We start from the raw sequence: 19,577 nt of genomic DNA, 5'->3' as shown, positions 1-19,577 counted from the left end.
CGCCTCCAGAAGGAACCCATTGCTTCTACCTAACTGGGAGATAACTGTATTCCCTGAATTCCCAAGGCAGAGATGGAAAGCCTGGGAATAGCAGCAACCACTGTAGGATTCCACAGAAGCACAGGTAAGAAGCCACATTGAAAGTCGTTTAAACATTCACAATGATATTCCTAAAACAGCATTAAACCCATGCACTCCTCTCCAAGCTGTGGCAGTACAAATCAACATGAAGGAAGGTACATTATACCATCTGCTCCTTTTACTTATCTTCATAAGATAGCATCATTTTGATGATCCACTAACACCCTTGTCTGCCATCATGAGATTAATATAGGAGTAATGCTGGTGTTTCCCAAGCATTTATGTCATGGTAGACACAGAAACAATGACTCAGAGTGACAAAAGAGCCTTGATGCAAGGACAGACAGTTGAAACTAGTGAATGTCTTATTATTCTGTAGTGTCTGAAAGTCTGCAAAACCCACATCAGGCTATCATAAAATAATGATGTTGTAATGAAGAAAAATCACATACTGCATTGAGTTTCTGTTAAATAAACTTTACTAAAGAAAATACCATTAATGTTTCAATTCATGTAACCTACTGAAACAACTGAACGGATGTGAGAAGTGAATGACCATTAATATCACAGCACCTCTAATCGTGAAAATATTTAAAATTGTCTTAATGTCATAAAACCAGGAACACAGAATGTGAACTTATGTATTAGTTTTGTAGTGGCATCACTAGTTGGTATAAACACCCTACCCAAGCTACAAATCTCTAACATATATAGAATCATTAGTACTAACACTAAAGGAAAACCCTTGCTACATCTTTATAAGTGCTATAGGAATAATTTTTCATTTCTGTTCAATTCTTGGTATTTCAAACAATGTCTCTGGCAAAAATGTTCCCATATTGTTAGCCAGATGTAAACCTCCATTTAACAAAAAATGCTGCATTTCTAAAGTACTTACAGTATATAAACTCTTAAAGCTGATCAAATATTCAATTACCAATAAAGTATGATGCATGAATTAAATTATAGTATTCTAACTACATACAATATATGACAACTAATGTAATGAGCATTGGTACTGTACTGTCTTAATAATATATTAATGTATTGAGATAACAATTTTACGGTAATCTTATACAAGTAATGTATAACAGCAGCATGCAGAAATTTTGGGTTCTGGTGCCTATCTCTGCTTGTTGCATGCAGACAAAATCACATGATTCAAACTATGAATGTAATAAGATAATAAAAATAGCTCCAACCTGAGCCCCTACAATGTTCAGGAGGTAAATTAGCATGGAGTTTGACTTTGCGGGTATATTAATACAAGTACAATACATACACTACATGGAAGCATGTAGTGTACAGCTACCTACAAGGATACTTTTATCGAAAGTAATAAACTTCAGTTAAAAACTACAAGTTTTAGTGTGACTCCCTTTGATGGTGTAGTCCACAACCACCTCCCCACATCCTCCTAGTGATACCACTACTTCTTTGTTAAGCAACAGGGTTTTAGGGATAGAAAAAGGCAAAATTAAGACCTACACTCCTTTTAATCTAAATATATTTCATTCAAAAGCATAAAACGAGATTCATGTTTTTAATATTGCAGTACAGTATAAAGTATAGAAATCAAGTTGCATGGACCAGTGTTCTCTTTATCCTAAAAACCAAAACAATTTCAATTAAATACCTGTAATAATAACACATTTATCCTTATCCAAAATTAACTTACAATTTAGGGTAGTAGTAGTAGTAGGCCAGTTTTGATGACCTCTACTGTTCTACTATAGTTACTAAATATACACTATGGTTCAAATGAATAATTTATATAATGAATGCATTCTGAATGATGCTTACATATTATTCAAATTCCATACCTAATGCTTCCTTTCGTTACAACACAAAACTGACATTTCACAAATTATTGATTTACCTATAACCTCAATAATATTTCAATGTAGACTTTTGATTTCAATAAATGTGGTTGTGGACATTCAATTTATAAATTACTGTACTGTTTAATGAAACAACAAGCTGGAACAGACATACTAACTACTGTACAGCACACCAATTACTATTCAATTTTGAGAATGAGTGCTCTCACACAAGCTTCATTCTCTGTAAAGGTAATCATACTAACTTACTACCATCCACACCGCACACTCAGTCACAAAACCTTTCACAATTCAAGTGGGCTACATATGGACTTTCAATGCTCTAATTCTCTGGCTACTATTTCAAAATGATAACACTTTTGATAGTCTCTTCCTTGACTCAGAGCACAGTACAATGCTCATTACTCTACAGTAGTGTCACATAAGAACATTGCTTGGTAAATGTGAAGGAGAAGGCTGCACGAAGATATCCCTTATTAATATAATTTTTTGGCTAAACCATATAGAAAAGGATATATATATTGCAGTACAGGTAAGATAATCTGTGAAAATTACAACGATAATGGGAAATTTGCTGTCTTTTCTTTACGTTTTTATGTTAATCCCCAAGTGGCTGGTATTAAACATGGTGGAAGCTCCGTGTGACATCGTTTTTAGTACCAGCCCCTCAGATATTAAAGCAAAAAATATATATGAAAGATAGCAAATTTCTCATTATCCCCATGATTTTCTCAGATTCCCCCACCTATACTGCATTAGTATATACACCCTTTTCTATATTGTTTAGCCAAAAAATTATATTAATAAAGGATATCTTCATGCAGCCTTCTAATTTACATTTACTCGTTGCTTTAATATGTCAGGAGCCCTTAAATGTGGAGGGACCTAAGTCATGACCATCTCCAACCAACGTGCCGCCCCCACCCCGCCCAACAAAAAATAGGCTACAGCACTGAGTACTGCAAAATTTTACACAAAAGAAACTATTTTGTGGCAAAGGGAAGTTTGTCCCAATACTGTAATTGTAGAAAGGGGGAGGGGGTCCAGTATCAAACAAGTAATGTGAACAAAATGAATGTCAGAAATGTTAAAAAACCCTCTAAAGCAGAGGAAAATTAGTTTTATTTTACTTTAATACCACAACTCCATATGAGGATTTTTATGCTCTGCTCTGATATGTCCTTTATATGCTTAATACAAAAATCATACTGAAACCTATTGCAAATTTACTGTTACTGAAATATTTATCATCTTTTGTTAATGCTTTAACATTCACCTCCAAGAGGCTTGTACTAAACATGGCATTCACGAGACTGGCAGTGGTATTAATGGAAAATTTACCCAAGAATACTTTTAATTCCAAAATACAATCATAATTTACTGTAAAGTGCAAATTGCCTGGTATATGTTACTTTCAGACCTATAATCAGATACAATGGAAATAATGGGTCAATCTGGTATTTTATGCAATTCAAATTAATTTTTACCAAACAGTTTAATTTTTATCAAATAGTTTAAGAGATTATAGGGATGAGTAACAGTCACCCAAATATAAATGAATCATCCAGTCAGTGACAATTAGGCCTAACCCCCTTTACAGAGAAAAAGGTTAAGTTAGGTTCCATCTCTGCCTTTCAATAATCTCCATTTTTCCCCCACCTGTGTTTCCCAAATGTAGTCTGCCATAATCATTAGAAATGGTGGGGTTGAAAAAATGGGGGGGTTGAAAAAATAACATGTTTGTAAAAAAAATAAATATCAGAAAAACTACATTTCCAATTCCTTCTTAATTATAGGTATAAAGGTAATGGCTATTAAATTTCATTAGTACAATACACACAAAATCAAATTCAGGATTTATCACTGACTTAATTGTTATTCATGAACATTTAAAAAAAGGTTGCTCTTATGTCATCATCATCTAGGCTAATTGAGATATTGAAGAAATTTAATTAAATTCATTAGGCTGCCTATAGGTAGGCTATGTATGAATTACGGTGTTAAGTTTGATGGGGGGGGGAGGATCCAATCAAGTTTGGACCTGATACCCTTCGTTTGAGTTAGGTTTCGGTATATTCCTGTTGCATGTGGGTTTTCTAGTGTATTTTCATGTTCAAAAATTTTGTTGATTTTTTGCTGGAAATCCACAGATCTATTTTAATTTAATTGTGGAACAAATTCACATGATAATCCAATGAAAATAGAGCAAAAACACTTCACTGACAAAAATTAGGCCTACTATTTAAAGTATCATAGGTTAGTACCATCAATTAATGCTTGCTACACTAATTAGTAAAAAAAGATTTTATAAACATATACTCATCCCAAGACTGGCTCCCTGCTAGAGATTACTTAATTACCACTAGGGTATATCTAGGCCTAAAACAAATAGATTACTAAGAACTACCATGCACATGTGGTTCCCAGTCAACATACTAGAATTAACAGAAAAAGCGAATACTCACCTATGGTACTAGCCTATTAAGCCTAGGAGAAAATTCCAGCAACAACCAGCAAGCCTTGTCAAAGAACGGTGCACATGTTGTTTACATAGCACAGATCAATAAGGGCTGCGATGAACCAAAAAAATAATTAATAAATAAAAAAGAAGACTGCACACAGGCCTATCAAGATGAGGCCTCATTCTTCATCACACAGGATAGTTCACTTCTGTCTTGCTTTTACTACTCTCACGTAACGTATCAAACACTTGTGCACCAAAATCTATAGAGCACTTCAAATAAATGTACATATACATATATATATATATATATATATATATATATATATATATATATATATATATATATATACATACATATATAACACTGAAAAAAAGCACATAAAAACACGATTCAAAGTAGGTTTGTTGTACATTCAGTTAGCCAACGTGATGCTGATAAGCCGCAACCTGGAAGCTCGACATATTACCATCTTGATACTGACGGCCATTAACTTCGTCTTCTGGAACAGCGGAGTAAACACCTTTGGCATTTCTCTCATCGAAACCGTATGAAGTCAACGGCACTGTGCTTTCGGCCAACGGATAACTACCTTTCCTGTCGTTGGCCTTTTTCTCTTTGGTGTCCCGTTTGGTCCGTTTCTTGAAGCAGCACAGAAGAAGTATAATGGCTATTACGATGACAAGAACAGCAACACCGATGATAAGCGGTAACGCCGGAACGGTGCCTACTGTTCCAAGTAACCAAATCCAGGATTCACCATCGCCTGCAGTGATTACACCTGAAGCAGTAAGTAGCCAAATGTTACCGATTGTTTAACACGGTATAAGCCTACGTACAGTATTCCATTTGAATTGTCGGTTGTTGTCACAAGCTGAGGTGGAAGCTGCATATTTATGTTAAATGATTGCCACTTTGGTTTTTATGAATGCAAGACCCTGCGTTTTAACCATTCATACATAGGTTTACCATTATATTTTTGTGGCCTAATGCAGACCCAAACAGTAAAATAATTCATACATATGTATAGTAGTGTAATTTTGTGGCCTACCTGTGTCTGGTGTTGTGTTAATGTCGTAGGGCTTGGGGGAGGTGCTTTGATTTTCCAAGTGGGATAATGTCCGTGTTTCTGTAAATTTGAGGATGGGAGATGTGGTCTGGCCGCGTGTAACCTCATACACAGGAACTTCTGCAAATATACCATTTTTAAGACTAACTTTCTTGGCTGTGAATGATATAACGTGGTCACATCATGGCTAAACTATATGGATAAATATTTTAACAGAGGAAAACGAAAACGACCTTTTAATGGTTTTGTATTCAGTCACATGCGTGCTTTTTGCGAGTAAAATATTTATGAACTGATTCAGCTTGCTTCTTAATGGGCTTATTAGCCTTATAATAAAGAAAAGACAGAGAACGGCGGTTTGCTTGATTAAAATGGTTGCCAGTTTAATCTGGAACATAATAATTCAACAAACTTTCTTCCTTTAATAATACATGAAAATTGGATTATAAAGCCAAGCACTGGGGTCATGAAGCCATTCGTCGCTCGTGGCAGTGGAAAGAGTGAGGTTGGTTGGACAGCCAGATGGAAGAAAGGAAAGGGGCATGGAAGGGATAAAGTAAGAAGATAGAAAGTAGGTGCAGCTTTAATAATGCGCTACATGAGGTGCAATGACACCATACCCTCCCCCCTGAGGGGGTGGGGGAACATCGAGTGGTCTGCCGTATTGTATCAAGTGATTGCAGTGTTGTGAGTGTTATTGTTTCGTAAGCAGTTAAACAATAGCATTCCGAGTCAGGGAAAATTATCTGCGTTACAGACTTGCCGGAAAGACGATTTCGCATATTAATATATTACGAGTCCAGCTTAGAATTTCGATAAGAAAACTTTGTGTAATTAGGGATGTTAATTCCTGTACTTTTATACGCTTTGGCGAGGAAAATTCACATTCTACGCCGATCGGACACAGTTTTGTAGGAAATAGCACTTCTTAGAAGAAAATTCAGTCTGGTATTATTAGTGGTATGCATGTGGATTTTCTTAATGTATAGGCTCCTTTAATGAGCAATTTTGTGGTACCTTTATCGCAAAAGAGCCGGGATGTAACTAGTAAACTGAAGTTGGGAAGAAATGGTCTCTACGGTACATCTCCAGGCAACGCAACACATTCTAATCGGCACATCAGACGAATAAATATCTTTATAGCCAAAACTATAGAAAACTGGCAATTACTCTTTTGGCTTAAATTCGATTTGATGAACATATTTATGAAAGGAAGAGCATTAAGTATACTTCAGCTTTTTAATGAAGACATTTACTGTAAGAAACGCTTCCGAACGTGGGACCATACTCTTTGGTGCCATTATTGTGACTATAATTAAGGGAGGCCAGTACCATGTAAACCTCTATGCTTTAGCTGGATCTAGAAATCTAGTAACTCCTCGAATCCTAACCTTGAAAGTGTTTAAGATAATGAACAGCATCAAGTCAGTTGCTCTGTCCAATCCCCTGAAGTGAAGAAAAACGCCTGCTGAAAATGTTGGTTACAGAAGAAATTTTTCTGTACAGTTTTTAAGTTGCTAGGGACAGCGAAAGCTACAGGCAAAAAAGTATCGCTATTTCAAAACAGGCAAAAAAGCATCGCTATTTCAAAACAGATTAGCAACAGCAGCTCAGACAGCAGTAGCAGTTGTTATTTTGATCAATTTTTTAAACAATTCTCTTGTACGATTTTGTTGCAAGACTGAACCAGTGAGCCGGAGTCTCGTGAGAAAGCCACTCTAGGCTACAGCTAAAGAAACTGGGCAAAATAGACAGATGGATCTGAAATTAATAATAATGAAATGTATTTTATGTTACCACCAGTAGTTGTAGTTGTGTTTGTGGTTGCAACAACTGTGGCTCTGTTAGCTGTGATTGCAGTTGTAACTATATCCATAGTTGTATCTGTAGCTGTGATTGCACTTGTAGCTGCATTGATAGATGTAACTGCAGTTGTCTCTGTATCAGTTGTAACGATTTCGGTATAGAGTTTTGCTGACATTTGAATCATTTTAGACTTGGAATATCTAATATGACCGCGTGCAGTCTCGTGAATCGAAGCTTATGCAAATGTAATAGTTTATTATTGTTAGTTTTAAGGCTTGTCACAATCAGGAGTTTTTAGCCCACACTTCGCCTCTCCCTTTTATACATGTACGTGCGCACTGCACAGCCAGTTACAAGATTTGCCTCTTCGTTTTCCTGTGCATTCTTAATTAAACCAACGTCTTAACCGAAAGGACTCTGGAATGTTACTGAGTGGCCAAAAGAATATTAAGAAAGGTTTTTTTTTCCTAATCTGAAATCTTTGAAATATTCATCTCATATTTTTATTTAGATTTTGATGTACGGTGTAACTATTATTGTCATGGAGAAAGACTTATTTTTCTTTCTGTTCATATCAGTCAACAACTTACACGGTGTAACCTTTTGTGGAAAATCATGCAAATGAAAAGTACTACAAGACTTGTGTGTTCGACTTACATCAGGAAACCAATAATTTTTCTTTGCCTATCTTATGGGACCGGGTAGCCTTTTTATTTTATTAAAATTAATTATTAGGGTTTTGAAGATTTAGAATTCCCTGGAGTTTGCACATGTCTTATAGTAAAGAATTGCACTTAGGGAGTCATAACTGTATAAAAAAAAAAAAATGGGGGGTGCCAATGCATTGTAGATATTACTTGGGAAAACAAATCATATGAAAGTAGATTATCTCTGTTTTTATGAGATTCCAGGTAATTACGAGTCTCATAATTCCTGGTCAGTAAACAGTTCTGATTACAGGATGCATAATAAAAATAATTAACAAATTCCCAATCACTGCTGGAAGTAGTGGAAACTGTATTAGTAATGTCAGTAGTGCAAGTAATAGTAGCTGTTGTTGTTATACATAGAGTTTTATATTCACTGGATTTACTAATCCTGGTATTCCGTCTTGATGGGATCCTTAATTATCTAACATTCAAAAATGTAAAGCTAAATCACTGTATTACCGGTTGTAGTTGCAGTTGTAGTCGTAGGCTCAGCTGTGGTTGTAGGATCCTCTGGAGGTGGACAACCCGTTATTTGAACTGTTCCCTGTTTGAGAAAGATAAATTATGAAATATGGCCTTCAAGATCTGTTAATGGGTTACCTCAGTGCTCAAGCATTTCATCGTGTTTTGGATGATAAAGAAAGACTAACCTCACAGACGCAGGATCCCTTTCAATCTTTGTATCGTCTCTCTTTCCCTTTCGATGTTTGTGTCATGCCTCTTTCTGTGTCAGAATCCTACCATGCGCCTTCCTCTCAGCCATTCCTTCAGAACCTTTCCCTCATCCAGAAGTACTTTACATTCTCTCCTCAACTATTCAGTCATACATTAATCCCCCGTAGGTGTGAAGTGCCGTCAATGCAGCTCATGAGGTGCACTGTATGCATTACTTAAGGTTCTTTGCAGCGTCCCTTCGGCCCCTAGCTGCAACCCTTTCATTCCTTTTATTGTACCTCTGTTCATATTCTCTCTTTCATCTAACTTTCCACCCTTTCCTTTGTTTACTGTCGTTTCAGCGCTGAATGACCCCATAGGTCTTAGCTCCCGTAGGGGGGTTAGTGCCCTCAATGCACCCCACGCGCGGTGCACTGTAGGCGTTACCTAAGGTTCTTTGCAGCGTCCCTTCGGCCCCTAGCTGCAGCTCCTTTCATTCCTTTTACTGTACCTCCATTCATATTGTCTTTCTTCCATCTTCCTTTCCACCCGCTCCTAACAATTTATTCATAGTGCAACTGCAAGGTTTTCCACCTGTTACACCTTTCAAACCTTTTTTACTGTCAGCTAAAATTTCAGCGCTGAATGACCGCATAGATCCCAGCATCCCACCCATAATCTTGTCAACTACTGTTACCTTCCATTCTTGAAGCTCTTAATTGCTCGCCTTTCTGAGCAATCATTTCCAGCAGTAATTCTCAAATTAACCTCTTTCATTCTTGCATCATTCAGCGCTGCTTCTCATCTCTCAAACGCATTCAGCAAACCGTCAAAGTATTCACTCCATGGAACCAGAACTGCACTCTCTTCAGATGTTTCTCCATTTGCATATTTTATTTTGAGATTCATTAACTTCTCTCTCTCTCTCTCTCTCTCTCTCTCTCTCTCTCTCTCTCTCTCTCTCTCTCTCTCTCTCTCTCTCTCTCTCTCTCTCTATTGACTTCCCAGTAGAGCTTCTCATTCTCCCTAAAGTCCTTGTTCACCTTCTTTTTTCCGATACATGCCTTCTTTTTCTTTCGTGCTTCTCTCTTGACCTTATCCATCCTCCTTTATTCCTGTGCACGATTCTCCTTACTGCTCTGCAATTATACCTCAAATGATCTCTGGTCTTCCTTCACTAAAATTCTCATTTCCTCATCCAACCACTCATTCCCCCCTCCTAAAATAACACATGCTCCCTGTTAATTCTACGACCATCATGGAATTTTATACGCAGTTCATTTACTCCTTCAATTTCTTAATGACTGTTACAGCTACATTTTCACACCTCGCACTTGACCTCACGTCAGCCAAAACTTTTGCTTCATCCTAATAATGATCAGTTATATCTCCAGCCACTCTTCCTCTCATCATTGCCTCTATCAACTTACTCTTCATCTTTTCTATATTAACACATCATCTAACACACTTCCCACCACATTCTCTTTACCAAGTATATTTGGAAATATTTTTCTCATGAAACCAAAAACTCGCTCCATTCTTATTTACTTTAGGAACTCCATATCTGACCACATACCTTAACATTTGAATCACGTAACAAAATCACCCCTTTATGCTCCCCAAACCCGCAAGGCATAGATTTAGACTATCTGAAACGTGTGTGTGTGTGTGCTTCAAGTTTATATTTCATTCATGCTCTTGTTCACCAAAACTTATTTCTGATGGTCTTCACTTTTATTTTTTACCTTGACAAGGAAGTCTATATTAAAGAACTCGTATGCGCTCGTAAACATTTTTCTGTCTGGTTTGTTGAAAGGTATGGTTTCCCCATCTACCGTAGCGACCAGTGTGTGCTGCAAAAAAATAATGTAATTTGATAACATAGCAACTCAGTAAAAATGTTCAGTGATCTGAAATATATTGACGGATGTTTGTGGCATTCTCATGTGCTTGTCTAGTTGATGAATGTGGCAAAACTTTCTCATACGAAGTTGAAACAATTGTACTTTCTCATTGATGAGGCTGTATTATAGGCTGAAGTATATATATATATATATATATATATATATATATATATATATATATATATATATATATATATATATATATATATATATATATATATATAATGTAGAGTTTATGGTCACAATCACAAGTCAAACAACATAGTAAAACGTTTTTCGCCTCTACTCTATAAGACATTCTCACTCAAACTTTGCTTGAGAATGGCTCAGAGTAGAGACGAAAGATCTAATACTGCTTGTGACCATTAACTATATAGACTCGCCGATCTCTTTAATGTCCATTGTTCTGTCAGATTTGGCAAAATACACATGACTTTTTTTGTCTCCCAGGTCATGAAATCAACTTACAACATATCTCTCAGTGCCATAGTTGAGTGAAATTTCGTGCCAAACGTTCGCCTGCATCCCTTCTATGGTTACATTTCCAGCGTCGTAATAGATGTCAACGGCTGTTGACTTCACGTACATCCTGGCTGCCAAAACTGTCTCTGGGTTAAGAGGGCGCACACAGGCGGTGAACTGTTTCTCCGTCATGTGATGAACCGTCTCCAAGCGTGTGGTGTTGTACGTCTCGCCTGCAAAAATACAGAAAGAGAAATTTCATCACCGAAAGGAAGAATTCAGAAATGAAGTCGTGTGACGTGGTAACACAGGTATGTTGATATTTCTTGTTTGGCTGCTTTTCCACGAATTTCTGTGGGTCTTGAGCTTTTCGAGTGAGCCCAAGGCAAGGTCAGTGAGTTTGGAATGCTAGGTTCGGAGTTCCAAGCTTTTTTGTTTTTATCGTCTTCAAGATAAGATCTTTGAGATGTTTTATTCAGAAATGCTTTGATCACAGGTCTAAGAGTAATTTTTATATTAGCGATTTCCAAACCAGGTCTGTTTATTAGATGGCTTAAAATAGTGTAAGGTTTTCGTTGAATGTTTAAATTCAATGTGAGGTGTTTTGAGAGTTTATTTGGGACCCACAAGGTTGATGACTTACTACTCAAGTAAAAAAAAAATACTGTAACGGAGAATCCGTGACAGGTACGGGCACGCCTAGGAACAATGCCTCAGGGTACTGGAAACCAACCAAGCTGGCGACTACCAATAATTTCTCCAATGAGGGAAGAAAAATACGCTCCTCTTATAATTTTGAAAGCTGTCGATAAGACAAAAAGAAACAGACAGTGAAAAATGGACATCTTGAATCTTACATCTCGAAGCAGGACTCCGTAGTCCACCTAATCTTAGTCTCCTGAACGGATGTGGAAACGTTGGGAAGGTTTTATTTTACAGTGGGAACCACCAGCCATGAAAAAAAAAAAAATTATATTCTCCCAAGTGACGGGACTGATAAAACCCCAAAGCCATTGAAGGTAATTTTATTGACCATATATAACATCGACTAGCATTCGAATATGGCGTGGAATTACTGCAGACATAATTATGGCCAAATAAAAGTAAGTCACTCACTAATTGAACTAGTGTACAGAATATAGCATAAAACCTTCTTGATATGATGAAATTACAAAAAAAATTTAGGGTAATTATCAGCAATAATTACGGCCACTTTTCTAGACTGTTCTTTATGAAAGTTTAAAAATGGTAGTTTTCGTTAGAACACGTAAGGCAGGAGCGCGGATTAGGCTTCATAAAAAATGAGGTTGCGTTTAGGCTGCGCTCAGTTAGCATTATAACAAGGTGAACGTTTTAAATGCAAGTAGTAATTTATAGTAAATCTATAACAAGGTCAACGTTTTAAATGTAAGTAGTATTTATAGTAAATCTGTGCATAAGTGTTGAACTTTTATGGTAAGAAAATATATTTTCTCAGTCTTTTATAGCTTTTTTATGTTTACGATTAAAAGTATTTTATCACAAATAAGCCCATATGCAAATTAGTCCGTTGCATCTTTTTACCTCTATCATGTATTCCAACTCCTTTATAAAACAATTCGGTTTCTGTATAATCCATGGGGTAGCCTTTCTCCTATTGGAATAGACGCCTTCATCATTTTTCGTCTTTTATCATGTTGCCGAGACCCTTCATAAAATAGAACCGGTACTTTACCATATGATCAAGTCTCATTCGCAAGTTCCCTATCGTGTTTATCAAAATGGTTGGGTCCTTTATCAAAGGGAGCAGCCTCTTTATCAGATAATCCGGATCCTTGAGTAAATGGTCGTTTGTGTTTTGCTTCCTGGGGTTAGTCCCTGGAGGGACATTCTGTCCGTCTGCCAACTTGAGCCAGTATGTAGAATGTCAGTAGTTTTACGGATCATATGTTTATTCTCAAAGTTTTGGTAGTTTCCATTCTTGAAGACGATTTGGAATTGCCGTTCTGTTTGTTTGTTTGTCAGTGATTAAGAGCAGTTTTGAGAAACCACTACATTTTCTTACAAAATGTGCTTTTAAAGGGAACTCATCATTATCTTGGCATTTTATATTTTAGCGTGGAGGTAAACAAACGAGTCTGGTAGACCTGACGCCGTTATCTCTTATCGGTTGGCCCACGTTCTCGGAAACGCTCCGATATGAGGTTTTCCCCACTCTTTCTCTCCTAAGGGAGCCAGTCTCGCGTCGTGACGAATAACATGTTATGTTTCCATGTTTCGCAAAAAGGTTCATGTAAATGTGAGTCAGTTTATGTTGTTAACCGAAGGGTATTTTTATTGAGGCTTCTTCATACAGTAGTTGAGGCAAATTCAATTTAGTTTCTTAGACGAAGAGACCGAGACGGATATCACTCGCTATTGCTAAAAGGAGACAGATATGACTAACTAACTTTTTTGAAGGTGGAGGGGTGGGTGGAGGGGAAGTGCCGCCAGTGCACTTGATGCGGTGCACTGTAGGTATTACTTAAAGTTCTTTATAGCGTCCCTTAGGTCCAAGTTCTTTATAGCGTCCCTTAGGTCCAAGTTCTTTATAGCGCCCCTTAGGTCCATAGCTGCAATCCCTTTCATTCTTTTTACTCTACCACCGTTCATATTCTCTTTCTTTCATCTTACTTTCCACCCTCGCCTAACAATTGTTTCATAGTGCAACTGCAAGGTTTTCTTCCTATTGCCCCTTTCAGACCTTTTTACTGTCATTTTCCGTTTCAGCGTTGCATGACCTCATAGGTCCCAGCGCTTGGCTTTTGGCCTAAATCCTATATTTCATTCTATTCTATTCAATATAGAGGCTGCGGGACATCGATAATTTAATAATGAGTGTTTGGCCCCACCTGTTAACCTGTAGTCTTTACCAGCTTCGGTGCTTTAAGCGGGATCTGAATTTTTAGCTCTAGTTTTTTCCGTTTCTTTCCGTGTTGTCATGGAATTGTCGCCGATCATAACACGTTCTTGGAAGATCGATGTTAAGGTAGACTATTCAAAACTCAGCAGAATTTTATATGCTGCTTGGAACACGGTCACAAAAGACAGATTCTCGGGATTTATTTGGAATTGAATTAATTTGTTCTTTTCAGAGACAATCTTCATTTAATCTGAACAACACGTTTCAAAGTGATATTTTTGACAGTTTCAACACAAATACAATTTTTAATTAATTTTCAACGTTGGTGCTTATTATGTAAAGAATGATACTTTAATGTTCATCAGGCAGCCTTGGATTGGGGGAAGTATTTTGGTAATATTGTCTTACTCTTTATTTAGCTGTGCGTAATGAAGTTGAAGATATTTGTACGAAAGAATTTCCATTGTCAGGCCGGTCGTAAGTGGGTGAATCGTATTCCATAAAACACCCGCACAGAAAACGGAACATTATGATAATTTCCTACAGAAGTAATTACACAATCCTTGGCCTTTGGATGTCTTATCAAGATTCTGGGAATAGCGTTATGACTTACAGATCAGAGACTCTCTCTCTCTCTCTCTCTCTCTCTCTCTCCTAAAGAGATCAGTGAGCACTTACTTGTAACTGTGTACCCATATTTATAGTGCGCTGTCGCAAATCCTATCAGTAAGGCCAGTGCTTCACTTTCCTGGTTCTCATGTTCACCACCAGGATTGTCTAATTCCTTCCCGATGGCCTAAATAATCGGCCATTTATCATCTGGTGCCCATAATCTACTTTCAGAGAGAGAGAGAGAGAGAGAGAGAGAGATTGGTATATAGAAGTAAATGTTGCAAATGAATACGAACTCTGTGTTTTCTCATGATATAATTTTGAATCTATCTGGGACTCATGTATGCCTGCTTCAGTCATGCATTCATGCCAGACTCGTGTGTAACCGCTCACGTAACAGTGAATGTTAAAAGAAAATCAATAGTTCACTTAATTTTTAAGTGTTAGCCCCTCAGTCAAATGAGATATCGGCCATGGAGACAGTATATAGTAGAAGTCTCATGAACAGTTTTTAGTGAAGTACTCTTTATTTTTCAATTTTTAGTGGTCGCTCACATTTCGAGGCCACCTAGGTTTAGTAAAACGACTTTCTCCAATTCCGTCCCCTCCAGAAATATAAAAAAAACACGTCAGTAACTCACCTTAAAAAAAAAAAATCAAACATTCGGACAGAAAGCGCATTCTCCTTTGAGTTATTAATACTATCAATAAATTCTCCTCAAACTTCGGTTAAACTTCCTGTGGTTTGAAATGCCTTATCTCGATCCCCTTTTATGGATTTTTTTGTAGAGGTTTCGAGCTTATCTTTAATAAAGCAGCCAGCCCTCAGGCAGATTGTGTTTTATTTGCGTGATAAGTAGGCCTAACAGAGCGGCTTTATCAGTGGTTCCAAGGGATTTAGCGCTGTGATAAGTAAGGGATTTGTTCTGTGTGAACTACAGTGGTCCAGATTCACACTGGATTAAAAATTTTCCGTCATGGATATACCGAGTGTTGCAGTAAACGCCGCGTCAATTCTTTAATAAAATAGAAAGTTTTGGAACAAATGACGCGAAGACGTTTCGGAGTTCAAAAATGTAAATGTCCTAATTACTTACATGAAGGTTTTTAGTTTTTAAAGTCCTATAGCTGTAATAGGGCTATTTATTTATACGAGATTTTTCTCTTTTAGCAACTGATGATAAATGAGGTAACCTTTGTCTTACGGTCATAGTAGCTATCTTTCATAGGTAAGGTCACTTAGCAGCAATGATTGTTGATACAAAGAGCCAAAGAGTAGACTTTCTTTGGTCATATTTATGCAAAGATGAGATATGGGATAAATGTTGCCCCGATTATTATATATGTGGTCGTTTGAAAAGGAGATTTTCCATTTAATGTGTACGTATGTATATATATGTATTTGTATAAATGTTTATATATATATGTATATACAGTACATAAATATATATATACATGTATATATATATATATATATATGTATACGTATGTATTATATTATAAACTTCTATCACTGGAATAACAGCGTGGCAAAAGATATAATCAAGATACGAACAACATGGAAATTGAAACAACGGAATGTAAGATCTTTCGCCTTAAGTCTGAGCGATTTTCATACAAACTGCATACAGGGAAACAAAAGACTGCAAAGTAGACTCTGTTTTACCAACAAAAACTAAGAGTAAAGGGGGGCGTATATAGTCATTTGATTGCACACAGAGATCATCCATTACCTTTGGGTAGGTCTTCGTGTCAGGAACAGTCAGTATTATAGGATTCTCAGGTAAACTGATTAATTAAAAAGGGACAGAGATCATTAACAAAAATGACTGATTTTCGTTAGTTTATTTTTAAATCTCCGTCAAAAATCCACCGTAGAGGGGTAGTGCTGTCAGTGCACCTTACTCTCAATTGTCCTTTCAGCGCTGAATGATCTCATAGACCCGAGCGCTTGGCCTTTGGCCTAAATTCTTTACATCCTTTCCCGCTTCCTTTATTCAGTCTTGCTGTCCAACCTCTGTGGGGTTTTCTCCCAGTTCTCTGCCTTTAGTTCCTTTTACTCCATCGCCTTCATTTTCTGGATTTCTATCTGGTTGTTTAACAACTCCATCTTTCTCCAGTGTTTCATAAAATCATAAAATCACAATCTTATGTTAATTGTATTAATGCAGGTCCTATAAAGTTTCTGTAAACAATATTTTTACTATGGGGTCAGTCAGTTCTATAGGATTTTTCACTTAGATACAGGAAAAAAAGTAAAATTGCCCCGAAGTTTCTTTGGCGTAATCGAGTTTTTGTACAGCATGTAATGCTGTATGAAACTCTTAGCCACGGCCCATGGAACTCTCAGCCGTGGCACATGAAACTTTCAGCCACGGCCCGGTGGTGGCCAGTGTGGTTGCACCTATAGCGGTGCCCAGACGCACGATCATGGCTAAATTTAACCTTAAATAAAAATAAAAACTACTGGGGCTAGAGGGCTGCAACTTGGTGTGTTTGATGATCAGAGGGTGGATGATCAGCGTACCAATTTGCAGCCCTCTAGCCTCTGTAGTTTTTAAGATCTGAGGGCGGACAGAAAAAGTGCGGACGGGCGGACAAATAGCCATCTCAATAGTTTTCTTTTACAGAAAAGTAACATTCATGTAGATTTATTCTGACATATAATTCCTTACTTCCCTGGCCTGAATAAAATGAATCGGTATCTATAATCCCCTTTAATCTTAGTTTTAGTTTGGAGAACTGAGCCTTCTTTGTAATCTTTTATTTCAGTCTATGTAGTTTGCTTGAGAATGCTTTAGAATAAAGACGAAAGATCTTGCACTTCATTTTTCAATTTTCAAGCAGCCATAGTCCTCTGTTTATATAATATATATATATATATATATATATATATATATATATATATATATATATATATATATATATATATATATATATATATATGTATATATATATGTATATGTATACATACATATATATATATATATATATATATATATATATATATATATATATATACATATATATACATATATATATATATAATATATATATATATATATATATATATATATATATATATATATATATATATTATATAAACAGAGGACTATGGCTGCTTGAAAATTGAAAATGAAGTGCAAGATCTTTCGTCTTTATTCTAAAGCATTCTCAAGCAAACTACATACAGACTGAAATAAAAGATTACAAAGAAGGCTCAGTTCTCCAAACTAAAACTAAGATTAAAGGGGCTTATAGATACCGATTCATTTTATTCAGGCCAGAAGTAAGGAATTATAATATGTCAGAAGAAATCTACAAATATTACTTTTCGGTAAAAGAAAACTATTGAGATGGCTATTTGTCCTCCCGTCCGCACTTTTTCTATATATATATATATATATATATATATATATATATATATATATATATATATATATATATATATATATATATATATATATATATATATACACATGTATCAATTTGCTCTGTCTCGAAAATAATATATTTTCATATATATATTTTCATATATATATTTTCATATATGTTACCCGGAGGGGAATTTTTTTAGCTGATAATAAGTTCGTCGTCTCGTGGGCTTGAACCACGGAAGACAAGAACTCACGACTACAGTGGCGCCTTAAACCACATGGCCATCAAGGGAGGTAAACCAACTCCCGTCTACAAACGCACTACACGGTTAACATGGTAGAGGTGGGTTGATGTCGATTCTGATTACAAATACCTGAGTTCGACAGTGATCTGTAGGTGGGAGTCGGTATCAGCTTATACCTCCCTTAATGGCCATGTGGTTTAAGGTGTCACTGTAGTCCTGAGTTCTTGTCTTCTGTGGTTGAAGCCCACGAGACGACGAACTTATTATCAGCTAAAAAAATTTTCCCTTCGGGTAACATATATGAAAATATATTATTTCCGAGGCAGAGCAAATTGGATATTAAAGGACGTTTGTAGCTTACTGCTTGTATATGAATCGCGGTGATGTGATAAAATTCATGTATATATATATATATATATATATATATATATATATATATATATATATATATATATATATATATATATATATATACGTAATGTACACTCAGTCACACAACAACAAGCAAACACACGTAATCACACACACACACACACATATATATATATATATATATATATATATATATATATATATATATATATATATACAGCAAATATAGGTGTGTGTATTTGCTTGTTTGTGGTTGAGTGTTTGCGCACATGTGTGTGAGCGCAATCGCGTTCACATATGCGTGCGTCTCTCTCTTTTTTTTGTTCCTTACAGTATGTCGTTGAAAGCTTTAAAGATACAAGAATGCTGTTATAAACGTCTGACATAATGAAAATGGCTTGCATTGAATTAACCGTCGTATTTGTGACTGCATTGTAAAATTTGATAACAGAGATAATAGAACAAGGCGAAAAATTATACAAGCTCAAATAAACATGGTATGTTTAAGTAAAGAGATACGATGACGCCAAGACACATTACCTCTGGTCTGATGTGAAAAGCCCAACAGGAGGAGGAACGAAAGGACGACCCCGCTCACCCCGCGAACCCTTGACCCCTCCTGGTGGGGACGGCAATAACCTCTTGAATGGGGCTCCTCCTCGCTTCCTGTGGGTGGTCGCCCTTTTATCACGGGACACTCTCCTCTTCCTTTGCACGCCATTTCCTCTCTCTCTCTCTCCTCTTCCGTTGTTTTAATAAGTATCGCGTGTCTGGTCGGAGCTGGGATGGGGAGAGAGAAGTGCAGGTATTAGCATACTTGAGGTGATGTAAGTAAATATAGTTCATAAATCTGTGATGACGCTGTAAGTGTGTTTTAATAATACCAGATTTCTTCTTTCAAGCACTCGCTGCTCAGTGCTAGTGATGTGGCTGCTCAGCATAGTAGTTTGAAAGCTGCTTCTCTGTACATCACAGCATTCTATTAGATTTTCTGGATTCCTCAGTTGCACTGGACATTTCAACGCATTTCGTTACAAAACTGAAAACCATAATATTTTTGTACTTGATTATCTGCATTAAAAATTATATCATGCTGTCATA

The 19,577-nt window shown here is 36.5% G+C and overlaps 1 protein-coding gene across 2 annotated transcripts in view; it reads right to left on the bottom strand.

Annotated features, from left to right (window-relative positions):
* Positions 1–1,558: 1,558 nt before the first annotated feature.
* LOC136838796 (uncharacterized) overlaps positions 1,559–19,577 on the bottom strand; it is a 22,311-nt gene continuing 4,292 nt past the window's right edge. Inside the window, exons 2-7 of one of the 2 annotated variants that reach the window (XM_067104362.1) lie at positions 19,017–19,256; positions 10,996–11,222; positions 10,369–10,476; positions 8,429–8,513; positions 5,436–5,573; positions 1,559–5,165 (exon numbers count right to left, since the gene is read on the bottom strand). In XM_067104362.1, coding sequence (XP_066960463.1) covers positions 4,804–5,165; positions 5,436–5,573; positions 8,429–8,513; positions 10,369–10,476; positions 10,996–11,222; positions 19,017–19,197 — 1,101 coding nt within the window. In that variant the 5' untranslated portion in view covers positions 19,198–19,256 and the 3' untranslated portion in view covers positions 1,559–4,803. The remainder of the gene's footprint in view (positions 5,166–5,435; positions 5,574–8,428; positions 8,514–10,368; positions 10,477–10,995; positions 11,223–19,016; positions 19,257–19,577) is intronic. The other variant, XM_067104363.1, reaches the window with a different exon arrangement.

The sequence above is a fragment of the Macrobrachium rosenbergii genome, chromosome 5 (assembly GCF_040412425.1).
Source record: "Macrobrachium rosenbergii isolate ZJJX-2024 chromosome 5, ASM4041242v1, whole genome shotgun sequence".
NCBI classification, from domain to species: Eukaryota; Metazoa; Arthropoda; class Malacostraca; order Decapoda; family Palaemonidae; genus Macrobrachium; species Macrobrachium rosenbergii.
The sequence above is the reverse complement of the archived record's forward strand: the minus strand, read 5'-3'. Positions and strand labels throughout refer to the sequence as shown.